The following is a 17,572-nucleotide window of genomic DNA, read 5'->3' on the forward strand; positions in this document are numbered from 1 at the left end:
GCCTGGTATAGAAAGCTCTGTATAGTGAACCTGTGCCCACGCAGGACTGAATACCCACGCCAGCTGGAAGGGCACAGTGCCACAAGTGGAGAAGACAAAAGGCAGCACGAGGGTGCGGGTAACACGCGTGGGCCAGCTGAAATTCCCCTGGTGCCGAGGGGCAGGCTCGGAGCTCGTCGTCTCCTTGGGGAGATGCTTCCCGAAGGAGCCAGGTGCCCTCACGCCAAGGGAGGGGATGCTGCGGGCACTGGCCGCCGGGGCGGGCGGGCCGGGGCGCCGGGCGGGCCGGGGCGCGGGGGGCGGAGGGCCGGCTCCCGCCTCCGCGGGGCCGCCCCGCTGCAGTGTCCCGGCAGCCCGGGAGGAGGAGACGGCGGGGCGCGCAGGCAGCAGCGGGGCAGCCCCGCCGAGACGATCGCCGGGCGGGCGGCAGCTCCGCGCCCCGCCGCTCCCGCCGCCCGCGCCCCGCGCCCCCGGCCCCATGGCGGGGCCCGCCGGCCCCTGGGCCGCCCTGCTGCTCCTGGCCGCCCTGCTGCCCGCCGCCCTGCCAGGTACGCGGGAGCTGCCCCGCGCGGGGGTGAGCGGCTGCCGTCCCACACGCGTCGCTGCCCGGCGGCGTGGGGCGGGGAGGTGCCGCGGGGCGGGGGGCTCGGGGCGACACGGTGCTTGGGGATGCCCAGCGGCGCCGCTCTCTGCCCCCGCCCGGCACGGGGACGAGCGCCGCGGCGGCGTCGCGGGGGACACCCCGGGCGAGCCGGCCGCCTCCCTGCCCCGGCGCAGGCACCTGCCGCTGCCCCCTGCGTGTGCGGGCCTCTCGGCCGGTGCCCCCCGAGCGGGGAGGGGAGCTGCAGAGCCGGGCAAGCCTCGGCACCGAGGGTCACCTGGCTCTCGGAGAGCGGCCGGGACCCTCCGTGTGTTAGCCCGCTGCCGCTCTGCCGCGTTTCGGGCAGCTCCGGAGCTCACGGCTGGCAGCCCACAAGGACGCTCGTGGCCAGACTTGAGCAGATGGCACCGGAGGGTGACAGCCTCCTGCTTGCCTTCAGTCCGTGGATGCCTTTTCCCCCCTGGAACCTCGTCATGGTTCCATCGTCCCGTCTGGGCTCTGCTGAGGAGCCCCGCTCGCGCGGTTAGCGGCACTGCCACCGGGTAGCCCAGCGCTGCATCTCTCCGGGAAGCCAGGAGAGATCCCTCTTCCCTTCGTTCCCACCGCCGGAGTCCTGTGGATCGAACCGTGTATCAGCCTCGGCGAGGCTGGCGCTGCTGTCAGAGTTCCCCGGGGCCCGCAGGCTCAGGTTTAAACTGTTCTGGAGGTGGCGTTGTGGGAGGCAGTGGCAGATCTGCCCTGTCCTTTCTCTTGTGGAAGCAGTGTACGATCACAGCATCCGCTCGGCACTTTTTTGCACCGCAGGCAATGCTGAACCGAATCTCCTCAGCTTCTGAGCACAAGGTCTGCACCAGAGCACGGGTAAAGACAGAGTATAGACACACATAAGGAGTCATGTCAGCGCTAGAATGTACCTGTTGGGGTTACAGTAGCCAGAGCGGCACAGGGACACTTGCCCGCAGGCTCCGGATGTGGTGGCTGTCCCATCTCCAGCCCCGTGCTGTAGTCGCAGAGGAAGGAGCCAGCCAAGGGCGATAGCATTCTCCCCAGCTCTCCCTGCAGCTCTGGGCTGTGCGGCAGAGCCTGGGACTTCATGTCACCCGTGGCTTCTGGTGAGTCTTAGTGTGCAGTTAAACAACCAGAAAGGAATGATCTGCTTGGCCGGGAACTGTAGTCTCTCTGCAAGTTGCTGTGCCCGTCCGGGTCAAGCTTGGGATCACACTCCTGGAAGCGGTTTTATAATAGTGCTCCCTCGTGGCAGTGGTAAATGGAGGGGGAACTGGATTTCTGGGGCTGCCAGCTGGAAGGTGAGAGGAGGAGGGAAGGGAGCAGGGGAGTTTTTGTTCTGCTATTGAGGGAAACATCGTGAGAAATGTCATAGCCTCTGAGGAAAAGTGTTAGCTGCTGAGTGCATGCAGGCTCTTGCTTCCCTGACTGTGTAATGTCTAAAGTGATTCTTGGAGAGTCTGATACTTCACTAAAATTTTTGCATGTAATATCCATATAGTCTTTCTTTCTTTGCAGTCCCACACCAATGTGCTATAAAAATTTGGCCAATTTCTGAACAAACCCAAATGTGTTGGCATAGTGCTGCACAGAGCTCTGCGTGCTTCCCAGCTATGGAACTCTGGAGCACACCAAAACCTGCTGGAGTGGGAACACTGCACTGTTAACTCCAGAGTGGCTGGACAGGACTGGATGTGGGCTGCATGTGTACTCCCTGTCCTTGCTAGTGTGCTGGCCACACCGAGTGGACACCACATTCCTTCTCCGGTCTAGAGAGTAGTTTATAAGCTGCTGAGCTGTGTCCTGAGCAAGTGCAGTCTCAGGCAGGAGGGCTGGTGGGTTCTGGAGTTCTTTCTCAAGGGGTAAAAGCCATTGCTGAGCATTTTTGCTGCCCTCGGTCCTGCTTTCTCACACTCTAGCTGTGTTTGAAATGGTCCTGCTGACCACCTTCACTGCATGCGCTGTGTCTAGGGAACCTGTCCCAAATCCACTCTGTACTTTGGAGCCTTTGTCCAAGTACCATGTCTATGAGACAGGGAGGCTGCCTTGGCTCAGCAGACAGGCTCCGACCAAGTGAAAAAGCCCTTCAATTTTTGTCTGTGGAAAGAAAAGAAAGATTTTTCCCCTGTAAGGGTCTGGCATTGGGCTGGTGCTGTCATTGACTGTGTTCTGTTTATCAAAATAGAAAGTCAGTGTGGGGCCTATGCCCAGGATTGTTGTGGCAGTCCTCTGGCCAAGAAAGCTTAAGAGAAGGTTGCTGTACTGGAGCCAACTCAGGGGGCAGATCCCATTTGTGTATTGCCAAGAGAGATTTGCTGCTTGCTGCCAGATCCCATGTGTGGAAGAATGGATACTGACTACAGAAAACAGTAGTCACCCACCCACCTTAATCAGCTTAGACAAACAGTATTCAAGAACCACCTGCAGCCAATGGGAGAAGTTTGGGAGAAACATTAAGAAGAGGCTCTGCTCAGAGCAAGAGCCTTTCTGACAGCAGTACTAACTCTCATTTTCCTTCCTTGTCTAGACTGTCTGACACAAACAGAGAAAGCAGAAGGGTCTCCAAGGGAATTTTCCACTTCATTTAGCTCTAAGGAATGTATCTTCTCAGTTATTTAGGACAGTGCTGTAATGGTCTTAACTGTATAGCTCTGTACTCAGCCTCTGGGTGTGTCAGATGTATGAAAGCTCCTGTGCCGTCCAAGTCTGTGATTCCAGCTCTTCAGACAACACATGGACTGATTTTTGCTGGATGTGTGGTTAGGAAGATGCTTTCAGAAGCTGATCTATACAGAAAGAAATTAGAAGGGGTGGGGGTGGGGGGGGCTGAGTAGATGATGCAGCAAGACAAAGACACACCAGCAGGGGGAATGGGATCTTGTGTATGTGATCCAGTGTTTTGAGTGAGCATTCAATTGCACAAAAATATATCTCAGACACATTCAGTGATCATATTTCCCATGCAGGACACTGAAAAGTGACATCTAAGTTCTCAAGATAACTTAGGCTGGACTTTATATCTGCTTCATATTGTATGCAGCTGTCTGCAGGTGGGCTGTTGTCTTCACATGAAGGAAGCATAACAATATTTCCACCAGGTGCAGTTTCTGGTGCGTGTCTAGGACTCATGGTTTCTCTAGCTGGGAGTTACGTAACACATCTCTGTCTGTCACTGAGGAAGTTCTCAGGAATGTGGCTGAGTTGGCATTGGGATGTGCTGGCACGAGGGATTATGTCTCTTAAATTTATGCTGCTGCAGCTCAAGCATAATCAGGACTGGAACCTCTTCCTAACCAAAGACCTCTAGAGTGAACCTCTGTTTAGTAGCCTGGGTGTGATCCCAAATATGCAAAAAATTGCAGCCAATTCAACACTTTTTTCTCCCCTTAGTTTTGAAGTCTCAGGATCTGCTTATCTTGTTTAACTTAACTGTCTTCATAAATTAGTATTCCTTTACTCCCCCCTTCACCTGCCCAAGTGAACCATAGGTAGGTTCATGCATGTATCATGGGAACATTCACCTTTTGTTGTGCTTTCTGCTGGGAAAGAGGAGGGAGCATGGATGATAGGCATGTCTCCCACAGACTGCTAATGCACTAAGCAGAAGTGGTCACTTCCCCAGAGGAAATGGTGTGGACATTGATGTGCCCTCCTCTTGGGAAGCCCCATGCTGCTATTTTCTCCCCCAAGCTGCAGGTGTACCACACTTTTGTGCAGTCTTGAGAGGGTTCCCCCAGCCCTGCAGACTCTGTACTGATCCTTCAGGCAGGTGCCAGTACTCCCTGTTGTCTTTTTCTACCCTTGAAATTGCCACGTGTCATTTCTCTTTTACAGCTCCCTAAAGCAGAAACACTTTCACTGGCGTGCTGCACTGCGGGATTGTCTTTATTCCTTTGAATGCACATGAAATTTAATTCACTTGCAACTATGAGTGTTTTCATTATTCCCCAAGATGAGAAAGATGGCTTCAGCTCTGCAGCCAGTGCCCCTGCCCAGCATGAGAGGAAGGGATGAACTGCTGGGATGTGAGGCAGTGAAATCCAGAGGAGAGCATCAGATACTGAAGCTGGGGAGGTCCTTTCCCTCTGTCTCGTGAGAAACCCAAGCATTTTTCTTCCATGTGGGTTGAGAAATTGCATTTTGGCTATGTTTGCACTAACATCATAGCCCCTGAGGAGTGCTATGGCTTACATTTCAGGTCAGTTGAGGAGTGATGGGTGTCTTGAAGAAATGTGAGGTTGTCTGAAAGATCCTTTGTTGTGCATGCCCCAATAGAAAGCCTTTGAAATCGTGTTTGCATTTTCTTATACGTGTTTGCTATACTGCTTATTCTGCTGCACTCTTGGCTGCAAAACCTACAGTCTGTGTTGAATGTTCACAAACTGAAGTGCCAAAATAAGCACTGCCAAGATCAAGACAGTTGCTTAAATTGCACAAGATTTAAAGAAAACCAAAGAACTGCTGAGATCTTCTGCTTTGCTGTCCTCTGAGTCTCGGGACACACGTTTCTTAACTTTCCTCCACACCCTGGAGGTCTAGGGATTTAGAAGGGTGGTGTGGTTTATTCCTGTGTCTCCACTGCTTGCCTCTTACCAAAGAGGCATTTAGACCAGCGGGATTTTGCACTGCCCTTGTACCTGGCTAGACTGACTGTTCACACTCTGATCCCAGCTCTCACATTTATTCTTACATGAGGCACCAGCAGCCTTTGCCTGCAGCACCTCTGTAGTAGGATTCATTTCCTTTGGGGGTGTACAAGCACCTGGAAAGTGTCTGCTTTCCCTGGTTCCTCTTTAAACTTTAGACAAGCCTGTAATGAAAAATAACTTTTTCCACAGTGTACCACATGGTTCAGTGCTTAACTGCTATACTGGTAGCAGGGTTAACAGCAGCAACATCAAACAGTGTTTACACAGCGTCCCCTTTATTGCCTGGTCTTGATTTGCCTGGGGAGATGAGAGCTTGTGCTGACAGCTCATGTGCTTCTGGTCCCCAGCAAGACCTGTGCAGGCTGCTGAGCTCCCTCTGCCTGCTCTCTGCTAGATGGGACCTCTCTCCAGACCGCTTGTCCTGTGTCCCACCCTCCTAAGGCACATGGCTGCTGGGTCATGTAGCTCTGGAAATGGCAAATTCTCCTCCCAAGTTCCCTAGAGCTGCTGTCTGGGATGTCATATAAGGTCTTTTCTCCTACTCAGTTTCTGCAAATGCGTGTTTAAACTTCAGCATGTTTAGTACTGTTCACAGCACTTTCAGGATGGTTAAAATCTCTCTGGGTTAAATTGTACCTTTCTCAAGCAGCAGTCACTGTACCTCACTCTCATTGAACTTGTAACCTCTGGCCCACTGTTAGCTTTTCATAAATGACAACTGTGCAGTGGGACACAGCAGCTTTTCCCATGTGCCAGGTTGGGTTGTGTACCCTGGCTGTGTCACATCTCTGTGCTGTGGTGACAGCTGAGCACTCTTCAGTGCCTCTGAAATCAGCCTGCATATGTCTCCATTTTGGTATAGATGCTTGCATTTGGCAGGTCTGTATTTAAAGCAAATAGTCTTAAGGAGTGGAGAAGCAAGGAAAAGTGGAAGAAAGACTCAAGCCATGTAGCAATTGTGTGCTTTAAACAGAGACCATTTCCTAAACAAAGAGAAATTGTTAGTTACATCAAATGTAATACTGAAATCCAGTGGTAAGGAAGGCTGTCCAAGCTTCTCCTCATCCTGGAAGAACACATAAAATTAACATCCAAATTTAACTATGTACACATTAAAAAGTGGTCTGGAGAAGTGTGCATTTTAAATCAACCCTCTTCGGTGAATAACTCAGTCATCAAATCAGCTCTTCATTAAACAGAGTAAATTACTCTTTGAGGACTGTGGAGTGTATTCATATTTCACAGTTCCAGTGCAGCTATTCCACTATTACATAGTTATTAAGTCCTCTTGGGCATTCTGCAATGATCCTAGTTCCAGCAAATCTTTCTGACTGTTGTATTCTTCCTGTACTAAACTGATTGTTTTTCCATTGGAGGAGTTGGTTGTTCTTAATATATACATTTGCTGTAAAATAAGAGGCCACTCTTCAAATGGTTATTTGTCATGTTTACTGTAGAGCTGACTGCAATATTTTGGATGAAACTTTTTTTTGGGAAAAAGTGCAGGACTGCTGGAGCTGCAATGTTAGTGTTTCCGTGTCTCTAAAAAACAAAGACAAAAATAAGAGAAATTGAATAGTCAACATAATTTGTTTTGGTATTCTGTTATGAAGTGCTTAATCCCTTCTTTAATCCCTTCTTTCAGAGTGGTGTCCTTGGAAGAGTTTACAGAAGGGTTTAGCTGGAATCAGGAAATAACAACTGAATGTGCCTTAAAATTCCCGCAATGGAAAGCAGCAAATGTAACTGGCAAAACATGCTGCCATGCATGTTTTGTGGTACCAGAGAACAGCCCAAGCCCTCCCACCCGTCTCACCAGCCCTCTCAGAGCCCCTGGATGCTCCTGCTGCTGAGGGAAGGGAGTGTGGAGCAGCACCCGGTTCCCAAGCCTAGCACCCATCCCGCAGCCTGAGAAGTAGCCAGGCTTCATGTTCTCAGCCTCAGGAAGACAGCCTTTAATTTTGCCTTTGCTGCTGAGATCTTGGGGCAGGTCTGAGAGCACGGCAGGATACAGGCTGTAGCCAGATGGATGGAGAGCTGGATTTAGATGCTGTAACTCCTGCTGGGTACTGTCTTGCTTCATGTGGCAGCCCCATGGAAGCACCTAACAGCATCAGAATCTGCCCCTGCATGAGTAACTGAGCTGCACTTTTGCACAGTCTGCATGTCTTTCCCTTTCATCACCTTTTGAAGCCATGCCGAGCTCGGTGACATAATTGTGTGGTCTTTAGCCCGGGATGCATTGCAGATGGCCCTCAGCTCACGCTCCAAGAGGCTGCAGTAGTGTGAAGCTGACAGCAATCCTCAGCCAAGCAATGACTTGGCTGAGGGCTCGCTGCACTTTGCAGGAGTGGGTGCTCTGGGTTATGTGTGGCTGCATCAGCTGAGCTTTGTGTCAGCCTCTGTCCCAGCTGTGCCATTGGTCTCATGTTTCTGGTCTCCCAAAGCAGAGGGGCTACAAACAATTTAAAACCAAATGTAAGTGATGGAAATGCTCCATTTGGCTTTGCTGCTCTGAGACTTCAGGCTGATTTCACGTTGCATGTATTTGTAATATATGTATTTGATAAGTGTCTAAGATTATGTTACTAGGGAAGTGAGTGGGGATCACAAGGCCTGGTTTCATTCAAAAGTCTAAGACAGACTTTGAAAGTGATGTCTCACCTTTCCTGAGCTCCACTGGCCCTGTTTTAATAACGAGTTGAATGTTTTTTTCTTTGAAAAAGTGACATCTCACCTTTGAAAGTTACATCTCACCTTTCCTGAGCTCTACTGGCCCTGTTTTAAAAATGGGCTGAATGTTTTTTCCATGCTGCAGTGCTGAAGAACTGCCCAAGCTAAGACTCTACTCTCTTCTGCTTGAAATTTTCCAAACAAGAAGTAATGACTGATGTCTTGTGAATTGCCCAGTTGCCCAAAGCTGAATACATGCAGAAGCAAAATTGCTGTCCTTTCAAAGTCAAAAGAAAATGAAATTAACCAGAAAAGCTGTTCTGTGATAGCACAGCAACAGTATTGAAAACCTAGAAAGTCTAAACCTTAAACAGCAATATTAGCAAGCCAAGTTTCCATGCTAGATGTGTACAGTGATGTATTATTTTGTTTGCAATGCAGTGATTGCTCTGCCAGGGCACTAAACTCCTTTTCTTCACTCGTAATGGCTACTGTAAGTCAAGCTGATCCTCCAGGAGCCTGACTCCATGCTTAAATGAGAATCAGGCTCAGTGGGCACTGTACGTGTTTTCATGAAAGCCATTCCCAAGTCAGAGCTGCTGGGTTTCAGTTGCTGAGCACAAATTTATTGCCACAAGATGTCTCACACCATACGTGCTCCTCATCTGCCCTCCCAGCAAGTGAGCCCCCAGTGCAGTTATGCCATGCCCCTGGGAAATGCTGATTGCTGAGGGCCAGACACCTCTGCTAACACACTTTCTTTCATCTGAAAAACACCTGTTTAAATTACCCTCAGGGTGGGATGATGAGTGGTATGAGACACTGTGGGATTCTAGTTGTGTTTGGTATCACATCGTGCAGGTTGGGCTGGAAACCTGCAGTTGATGATGTGACGTGGGAATGGGAATGAGTGTGAAACCTTGGAGGGATGGAAACTGATTTCAAACCACTTCCTAAGTGAAATTAAAAGAGAAATGGCTTGGAACTGGCTTAAGTCTTCCCTTGTGGTGGTGACAAGCCAGCTGTCCCATGTTATGCTAGCACAGGGTAGTCACAGGCAGTGTGGTGTGGCCACAGCTGTGCCTGTACAGTGGCACAGTGGGAGTGTGTCTGGGAGAGGATGGTATCCACACTCCCACTGGGAGTGGAGGGAAGGAACTGTCATGTGTGTGTCTTTAAAAACAGAGGGAAGGGAGAAGGAAATACAAGAAAAAACAAGATTTTTTTTTTCTAACACCAGCAGGGAGATAGGAAGGATTCAGCCCAGTGGAGAGAGCTGAAGTGAGAGCTCAGATAACTGATGGACCTCGGGGTCTGGTGGATAGAAGTATCAGAGTATCTGATGAGTTAGTATGGATGTTTCTGAAAGAAGATGGTGTGTTTGAAGATGGAGGAGTTAATTTTAGCACATGCCTACTGTTCTATCTGTTGCTTTCCTTTGGGAGAAGCACGATTTTTCTTAGGACTGGACACTTACAGAACAAGCTGCTAGTAATTGTAGTGAGGGTGGCAGAAACAGACCCTATGAATCCTAACATAAGAGCCTCATAAAATTAGACATAGAGTTTGCAAGATTTTTGCCAACATGAAATGAACCCTTTGGCTTTTTCAGCAGTTGGACCTTTTGCAAATATATTTTTTCTCTGCTTGTGCTGTATAAATATATTCTAAAACCCCCAAACTTTTGTTATGCTTGCAAGTAGTCCCCATAAAAACTGAGAAGGAAAATAGTGAAACTTCAAAATGCTTGTAGGAGCTTTTGAGTAATTTGGGGCCTCTTTGTATGGAAGGAAATCACTGTGTTTCAGGAAGCTTTGCAGCTTCAGCAAAATGTTTATGCTCCTGAATGGTAGCAGATGGTCAACCCACAAAAGGTTAGCAAGTTGCTTAAGTTACTTGTAAAATAGTGCAAATTTCCTTGCCTTGCTCTTAGCAGCCAGCCTTGGTTTGAGGGATCCAAGCTCGGACCTTGTCTCTGCTGTTGCTGCAGGGCTGCTTCCCCAGCACTGGCCACACAGAACACCCAGATTCAGGCTGCCCATTACCCTGTTGGGTAACCTGTCCTTGCCATGCAGATCTAGTCAAAGCCCTGTGACAGTAGAGGATACCACTGCCACAGAAGTAAGGGCTGGTTTTCATCAGAAGCTCAAGTTTGAAGAGAGAGGGAATTATTTTTCATCACAACATCATTATAGGTCACCAGCATTGGTGATGGGTGGGTCAGAGTTCACAAGCAAAGCGGGCAGTGCTGGGCGGGTGTTTTGGTACTAGAAAGCTTCATTCCTCTGAACTGTACTGCAGCCAGCTTGGTGTCACAGGTCACCTAGCAGCAGTCAGAGTGGGCTGCATCAATACACCCTTCCACTGCATCCTTCCTTCCAAATCTCCTACCTTGGGTGTTCAAACACCAACATGAATAACATAAAGTAGGAGTCCATGTACATTGGTACGTAGCTCTAGCAGGCTGCTAGCTATGGCATGTTAAAGACTCTGGAAGTCCTTCCTGAGACTTGCTCTCCTGATTTTTGCAGAGGCTTTGTTAACAGGAAGGATTGATTTTCTTCTTCCCCAGAGGCTCATCTTGCTGTACATCCCACTGGTCAGGGATATTCTATGCTCTGTGGGGAGAAGCTGCAAGTCTTGAATCTCAACACTGGAGACCTAACCAATGTAGATAATGTGTATTTTCAGTTCTAGATGTCCCTGGGTTAACCCAAGGAAGGTGGCATAGATTCTCTTTTACAAACCTGCAGAGCTGTCACTGCATCTTTTTTATATGTTCAGATTATTTTCAAGGTTATTAATTGGGCAAATCTTCGCTAACTGTCCCAGTACTTGACAAGTCATGATGAGGCGAATCCAAGTGGCTGCTGCCATGTGTCTCAGATGTGTCTGCTCAGCTATGATAGAACTGCTTATAATGTGTGAAACAGCTCAGCTTCATGTCAGCATGAAGACATTGCTTTGAATATGACTGCAGAAAGTTGCTCTTTGGAAAAGAAATTAAATAAGAAAGTAATTTATCAGTAGTGAAGATCTGTGCCTATCTGAGCCCAACCTAATACAGAGCTCCTAAAAATAGTGATCGTAGTATTCTGTCCATTTATCTAGGATTTATGAGTTTTGCACTTTGGGAGCCCTAGAGGGTGCGCCACCAGCTTCCCTTTTACAGTACAAAGCTACATGTGTAGATTTGGAAAAAAACTTTTGTAATAAATAATGTGGAATAAAGTTAGTTAGAAGAATCAGAGCGGGTCTTACTTCAAGACATGAATCGTGAACAGTTTCTTATTAGAGCTATATAAATACTATTTTAGTGGTTTTTATTTGCATTTTCCATTAAGAGGAAGCAGCAAAGACTATGTTATTTTAAGATTTACGTTTTCCAGTCTGTGTAAAGTAACTTAATCTCTGAGAACTGCTAATGAAAGAGCAGACACTAATGTTGAGCCTGAGTTTTGTTCTTAGCAAACCTGAACCTTGGGAAACTAACTTTTCTGATTTATAAAAGGTTTGGAAATGTGAAACAAAAATGAAGAGTTTTAGATTTTATTTTCCTTCAATGCATGATGAAACTTGAATTCCTACTCTCTGACTTTGTGAGTCTGAGGCATTTTTGGCAGTTTCAAATGGAAAGTTGAACATGCACTTCAACTAAAGATGGAATGGAAAGACTTTACATAAGCATATGAATCTCCAGTAGATTAAAAAATCTGTGCTATTTCACTGGGTAAGGGAGAAAATTTATCTATATTGAAGTTGTTTTGGAAAGAAGTGTAAATCAACCATCCCAAATGTAAGTAGGATGCTTGAGGATGATTTGGTTAAGTCTGTGATATGCGTAAAGGAATGAACTAAAAGCAGAAACACAGCATTCAGATTACCAATGCTTTAGATTCAAACCCAGTCTTCATTTCAGAAGTATCCTGCTGATCATCTTTTTCCCCTTTTTTTTTTTAATAAGTGAAAATCAATTTTCTGAAATTTTCAAAATCCTAGATTTCTGAATAACAGTTGAAGCCATAAGGTTTTTTTACTAGTTGTGGCTTGGTTAACACTTGTTGCTGTGCCCACAAATGACTGATGTAATCCATTTGCTGTGTTAAAGTGGCTGAGATTAACAGGTTTTTCAGGGGATGTGAAGGTGACTGAGAGTTGTCACTTTCCTCCCACAGCCCATCACAAACCAATACAGAGTAGGCTGTAGGCTACCATTTGTCTCCCGCTTTGAGGATGGGCCATGAAACATCCCAGCAACCAATAGCTGAGAGAAATTTGAAAGGAAAGTGGGTATTTGGGTAGAAGAATTTAACTGATGATAAAAATCTCAGATAAAGTGAATAATATGAACAAAGCATGCGAAGCTTTGTGCTTTGTGGATGTTGGTAACCACTGCCTGATGAGGTTAGAGTGAAAGCTGGTGCAGAAGGAGAGCTGTGCTTCCTCCTGTGACTTCCCGTAAGCCTAGTCCATATCCTCCATCAGGATAATTACATACAATGTTTTCTTCAGCCTTTAAGTGAGCAGGGCCTCATTCTTCACTTGAGCGCTTCTATAACATGCCACTGGTTTTAATGAGACTGCACGGATGTGAAAGGAGAGCAGACTGAGGTTCATAAGAAATGATCCAGGTGCACAGCATAAAGATGCTGCCACGGTTTAGTTAGCCTCCTAATGAGCAGTGCAATTTTAATGGGTGTGTGTTTTCCTTACTGGAGATCTATGGCCATAGCTGTGGGGAGCAGGACAGAGGTTGGCTCACAGAAGCGCATGCTCTGGCTCTGACTTGTGTCCCCTGCCAACCCACTTCAAAGCTTCCTCAGGCTGTGGGCACAGGGGGAGGGAGCAGTGGTGGAGGGGATGCCTGGCAGCCTAGAAACAATACTCTCTTTTTTTACTACCTCACCTGCAGGCATCCTCTGAGGTCCAGCTAGAGGGAAATAAGTTGTCTCATCTGCAACCTGTGTGGGAGTGACAGTAAATGTGGGTAAGCTGCAGTGCAGTAACTCACACACCCAGGACCCATGTCCAGTCTGGGCAGAGCAGCATTGTGCAAGCTCCATGCTGGTGTCAGTGCTGGAGAGAAGGGCATTTGTGAGCTTGTAATCCTGCATCCTTCCTATCTAGCCATAGCTGTGTGGGCATCAACTGTGGTTCCAGTTTCACCTTCAACTTAAAGAAAGCTCTGCATGTATTTCCTTATGTGGAAATGAAACATTTCCTCAGTGGCAGCTTCACAGAATGTGAGAAAGCCACTGAGACTAAGTCACTCTGAGCAAATATTCTGTCTTATTCCAGGTTTTCATGAAGCCACCATAAACTTCAGTTAAATGGAGCAGTGCTACCAGCTGATGTTATTTTTTCCTACTGCCATGGTGGATTTTACCATATACATTTGTACCAGCAGTCAATTTTTTGTCCTAGAAACACATGTAGAGATTGTGTCTCAGATGTGGCAGCTCTCGGTGTGGGAGTCAGTATACCTTACAAGAGGGATAATATCCATCCTAGTGCAAGTTTTTTGTTGTCTTCATGCCACCTTCTGCTGTTGTCATGGTCAAACTTGCCAGATTGTTAGAGGAGAATAAGAGTGTTTTTGCTCATCACGGGTTGTGCAGCCAAAATCCTGCCTGGGTTCCAAGTGGCACTTAGAGTATCCCCACACCTTTGACAGCCTTTGAAATGTTTGAGGGACAAACAGTGGACTGGGGTAGTGGTGAACAAAGGGCAGCCCTGCTCTCCAGGAGCTTGCATGGAAGAGGCTGTTGAAACCCATGAGCTTGCCCCAAGCACCAGTGACAGATGGATGCATGAGGGCCCTTGGGTCTGCCCTCAGGAGCCATGGAGTTGCTTGGGGGGATCCTGCTGCCTTTGGAATCTCTCAGGGATTTCTTCTACCTTCTCCTGCAGTCAGAGAGAGAAATATGAACTGCTTAAAACCCACTTCTCCCCACTAAGGAGAGTGTTACCACTCGTGATACCAGTGGGCTTCTTCTGATTAAGCTGTGTTTCCAAGGCCAATGCTGTTAAAGGCCCCAGCCTTTGTAGAGGTGGCTGTGAAGAGAGTGTGAGGATGGTACAGGTGGAAGTCAGGGATGTCGCAGGGAAGATGTGGCTTCCACATATTCGGGACCGTATTGTGGGTTTCTTTTCTGTGCTGTCCACTTCTCTTAAATGAACAGTCTGTTTTCAATACCTTCTTTGACAGCAAAAATATACATTAAAAAGTAGTATGAGTCAAGTGTCCCTAATTTTAAACAGGAAACTAACCAAAATTGTAGGTCTGTTAGCTTTGTGGCAATGTTATGTTTGCTCTTAACTTTCCTGACACAGTTTTGATGTAGTGTGTGCTTCATCTTAGACTGTTAGAAACAAAGAAGTTACCACAGTTTATAGTAAATAAAGAACATGAATATGAAAACAACAACAAAGTGTAGGTGAAAACAATGTGGTGACTACAGTCATGAACATGGTGTGGAAAGACACAGACTCTGAAGGGGGATGCTTTATTCCTGACAATGTCTTGCCATGGCATGAGTTGCTTGGTGTGGGCTCATTGTTCTAATTTTCTCAGGCAGGTTTCCTTCCTGTCACTGAACTTCTGACTAGGGCTAGAGGACAGCCTGTACAAGGATTATCGCGGGAAAACAAGCTCAGTTCTAACTTTATCCTGTGCTTTTGTCGTGTTTGTGATTGCAGTCAGATTAAATTCAGACTGCACCATTTAAAGCAGCCTCAGGCTCTGATTTATCTCAGAAACAGGGCTTAAGATGTTGTAAGTTGATATTTGTGCTATTTCTACAATTGAATGTCCAGTGAAGCCAAGAGATGAGAGTTTCTTGCACAGTAAGCAGAATCTGAGTGTCACAGGAGCTGCCAGTTGAGACAGCCAGGAGCAGTGTGGTGTTAGCACTGGGAAACCTCAGGTGCATTTCAGTGGAGAAGTACTAATATTCCCTTTATCCTGCAGATGAGGAGTTGAAGGGGTGTATATGGAATCATTTGGGTCAACGGCTTTATCAGATCTATTGACAGCTCAAGCTATCCTTCCTTGTTGATGTAAAAGAAATAGGTGAGCTTTGCTATAAACTTGTTTTTCTGTAAAATCAGTGAGTCCCCCTTCTTGCAAATCAAATTTCCAGTGACAGGCCTGATGAAGTAGAGGTTTCCACTGAAGTCAGGGAGCTTCAGGTCAAACTAGAGTACCACAGGCATCCAGTCCTTCCTTAGAGTCTTCCATTTTTAAGTTTAGAAAAGGTTAGACTTGAAGTCAGTAAAAAAAGAGTGAAAGGATACCTGTATTAACATTTGAAACGTAGTCAAATAGCATAGATATGATTTTTATTTGCTATCAAAAACTTAAAGGCTGTAAGCCTAATTCTTCTAATGGTACCACCTAATCCTCAGACTGTTATCTGGACTCTTAAGGAACAGCTGGAGTCAGAATTATGACTCTGTCCTGCATAGGAAAAAAATGTCCTTATGTTGTCAGTATTTTGGCAATATCTCTGGCTGATACGGTTAAGCCATGTAAAAGAGAACAATCCACCAGAAACAAAATTATTTTCACCAGATGAAAAACTTCAAAGACTTCAAATGTAAGGAAGCTAATATTATCAGGACCTTGAAAGATGCATTGATGAGAATCAAAAAGAAAAATAGATTAATATCAATCTGAGTTACTATTAGACAGCCAGGTGGAGGAAATGTATCTAGACAAAGGGATACTTTGAGTGACAGGTTTAAAAGCCACCTTTCAGTGCTGGTTTTGGAGTAGCTGGTTTTAAAAACACTTCCGAAATGGGTCTGCCAAATGTTCAACTTTTTCTGTATTTTACTTATTAGGGAATTGGGAATAATTAAAGTTTTTATGACATACAAAGTACATTCTTCATAAATGCTGCTCTCTTTTCTGTTAGCGATTGAGGATTTTATTTTAGAAGGGTCACACCCCTACATACTGTTCCTGATTTACAGAGTGTGCTATATTCATCCATATCCATCTCACTGCCTGATGTTTGGAAGCTTTCAGGAGGCCTGCTGCTGGAATAGGTTTCATGTTTTGCACTCCAAGAAGTGGCTGCCTAGTTGAGCAGTGGGCTGTAATTCTCCAGGAGCTGAAACAGTGGCCTGATGTAAACCATGTGTTTTGGAGCCCAGGCCATGCACATTAGTGTGGGTGGCAACAAGGAGCCCCAGGGCCAGAGCTCTGCAGCCAGGAGAGCTTGAAGACCACCTGCTCAGTTCTTCTGGACTGTCAGGGGTTTCTGTCCTCTCATTGGACCTAAAGGAGCAATGGCTTGGTCCCTCTACCTCTGGAGCAGGGGTAGATTTCAAATTAAGTTGGAGACAAAGTGTGCTACCAAGGCTTCAGCTGGGAACTAGGAAGGTTTAAGCTGTGAGAGAGTGAAGAGCTTTGAATGCAGTCTTGAATCAAAGAACTCAAAGGCATATGATGAGGGATATATTTAAGTGCTCATGAGACTGATATCAGTCTCCAAGTGACAATTATAAGTGAAAAACATATGCAGTAGTGGCACAGCTATGTAAAATAAACCAAGGGGTCTGTTTATAAGGCATAGATATCCACAGAATCTCTTGAGAAGAATGTGGAAAGAGAAAGATGGAAAATGCAAGTTTTAAAATTATAACAGTGGTGTTCTGAGAGCTGTATGGCTCAGAATGGATGGCTTTTGCTGTTGCAGCTCTGTGCCCAGATGGAGGAACTGTTTCCATAAATTTTTGTTGCTTGGTTAATGCATGCAGCAAAGCGCAGCTTACTGAGTCTCAGTTCTCCCTTGCCAAGTGTCATGATTTTACCCCCTTTTCATGCTGGCTGGAGACATTATCCATATCTTTGTAGCTGTCATTTTTGAGGGAACCACAGGTGGGCCCTAATTCATCCCTGCATTTCTCTGTGTGATACATTGTTGGTTTTCTCTGGAAGCTTCAACTGACTAACCCTTGCCCAGGTATATGCTATGGATGGTTGCACTGATACAAATGATGCTTTTCCATCATCTGTGATGTCTGTTTAAGCCAACCAGTCACACCTACAAGGCAGAAGGGTTAGAAGGCAGCTTTGTCCTCATGGTGACTGGCAAGAGGAGAATGTCCTGCCAAGGAATGTGCACAACCACATACCTGTTGTCCATACCTCACATGTGGGTGCAGTGACTGTGCACTTCATCTGTTCTGATGCTGGAGTTCTTTGTAGTGCCTGGTGAACAACATGGTCACCGATGATGTAATGCATTTTAAAGGTTTTGGCTGTATAAATACACTAACAGATGTAGATGAGTGACTTCATGATTAGGGCAAGATACCAAGGGTGCAGTCTTCAGGGAGAACAGACAATTACAGCCCAATAAGTTAATGGAAAGGAGTCCCCCCAGCTCAGCCTGTGGGTGAAGCCAGTAATGGTGAGGGCAATCCCGTACCTTTGCCAGCTGGTTTCACCAGCTTAGGAACCCCCTAAGCTGTTGTCACTTCAGTACTACCTTTCCTCCAACTCAGCGAACAGGCAGGTGTTGGACAACACCCTGAAAGGGCACTTGCAGATCAAGGCCATGGCTGCAGTGTGCTCTGACAGCCTTTGTGAGGTTCCTGGGGGCCTTTGCACAGTAGTTTGATCACTGGAGAA

The 17,572-nt window shown here is 46.8% G+C and overlaps 1 protein-coding gene across 2 annotated transcripts in view; it reads left to right on the plus strand.

Annotated features, from left to right (window-relative positions):
- Positions 1–467: 467 nt before the first annotated feature.
- FNDC1 (fibronectin type III domain containing 1) overlaps positions 468–17,572 on the plus strand; it is a 63,320-nt gene continuing 46,215 nt past the window's right edge. The window contains exon 1 of one of the 2 annotated variants that reach the window (XM_053974206.1): positions 468–548. In XM_053974206.1, coding sequence (XP_053830181.1) covers positions 479–548 — 70 coding nt within the window. In that variant the 5' untranslated portion in view covers positions 468–478. Of the gene's footprint in view, positions 549–7,722; positions 7,735–17,572 lie in introns of those variants that run through there. The other variant, XM_053974207.1, reaches the window with a different exon arrangement.

Source organism: Vidua macroura, chromosome 3 (genome assembly GCF_024509145.1).
Source record: "Vidua macroura isolate BioBank_ID:100142 chromosome 3, ASM2450914v1, whole genome shotgun sequence".
NCBI classification, from domain to species: domain Eukaryota; kingdom Metazoa; phylum Chordata; class Aves; order Passeriformes; family Viduidae; genus Vidua; species Vidua macroura.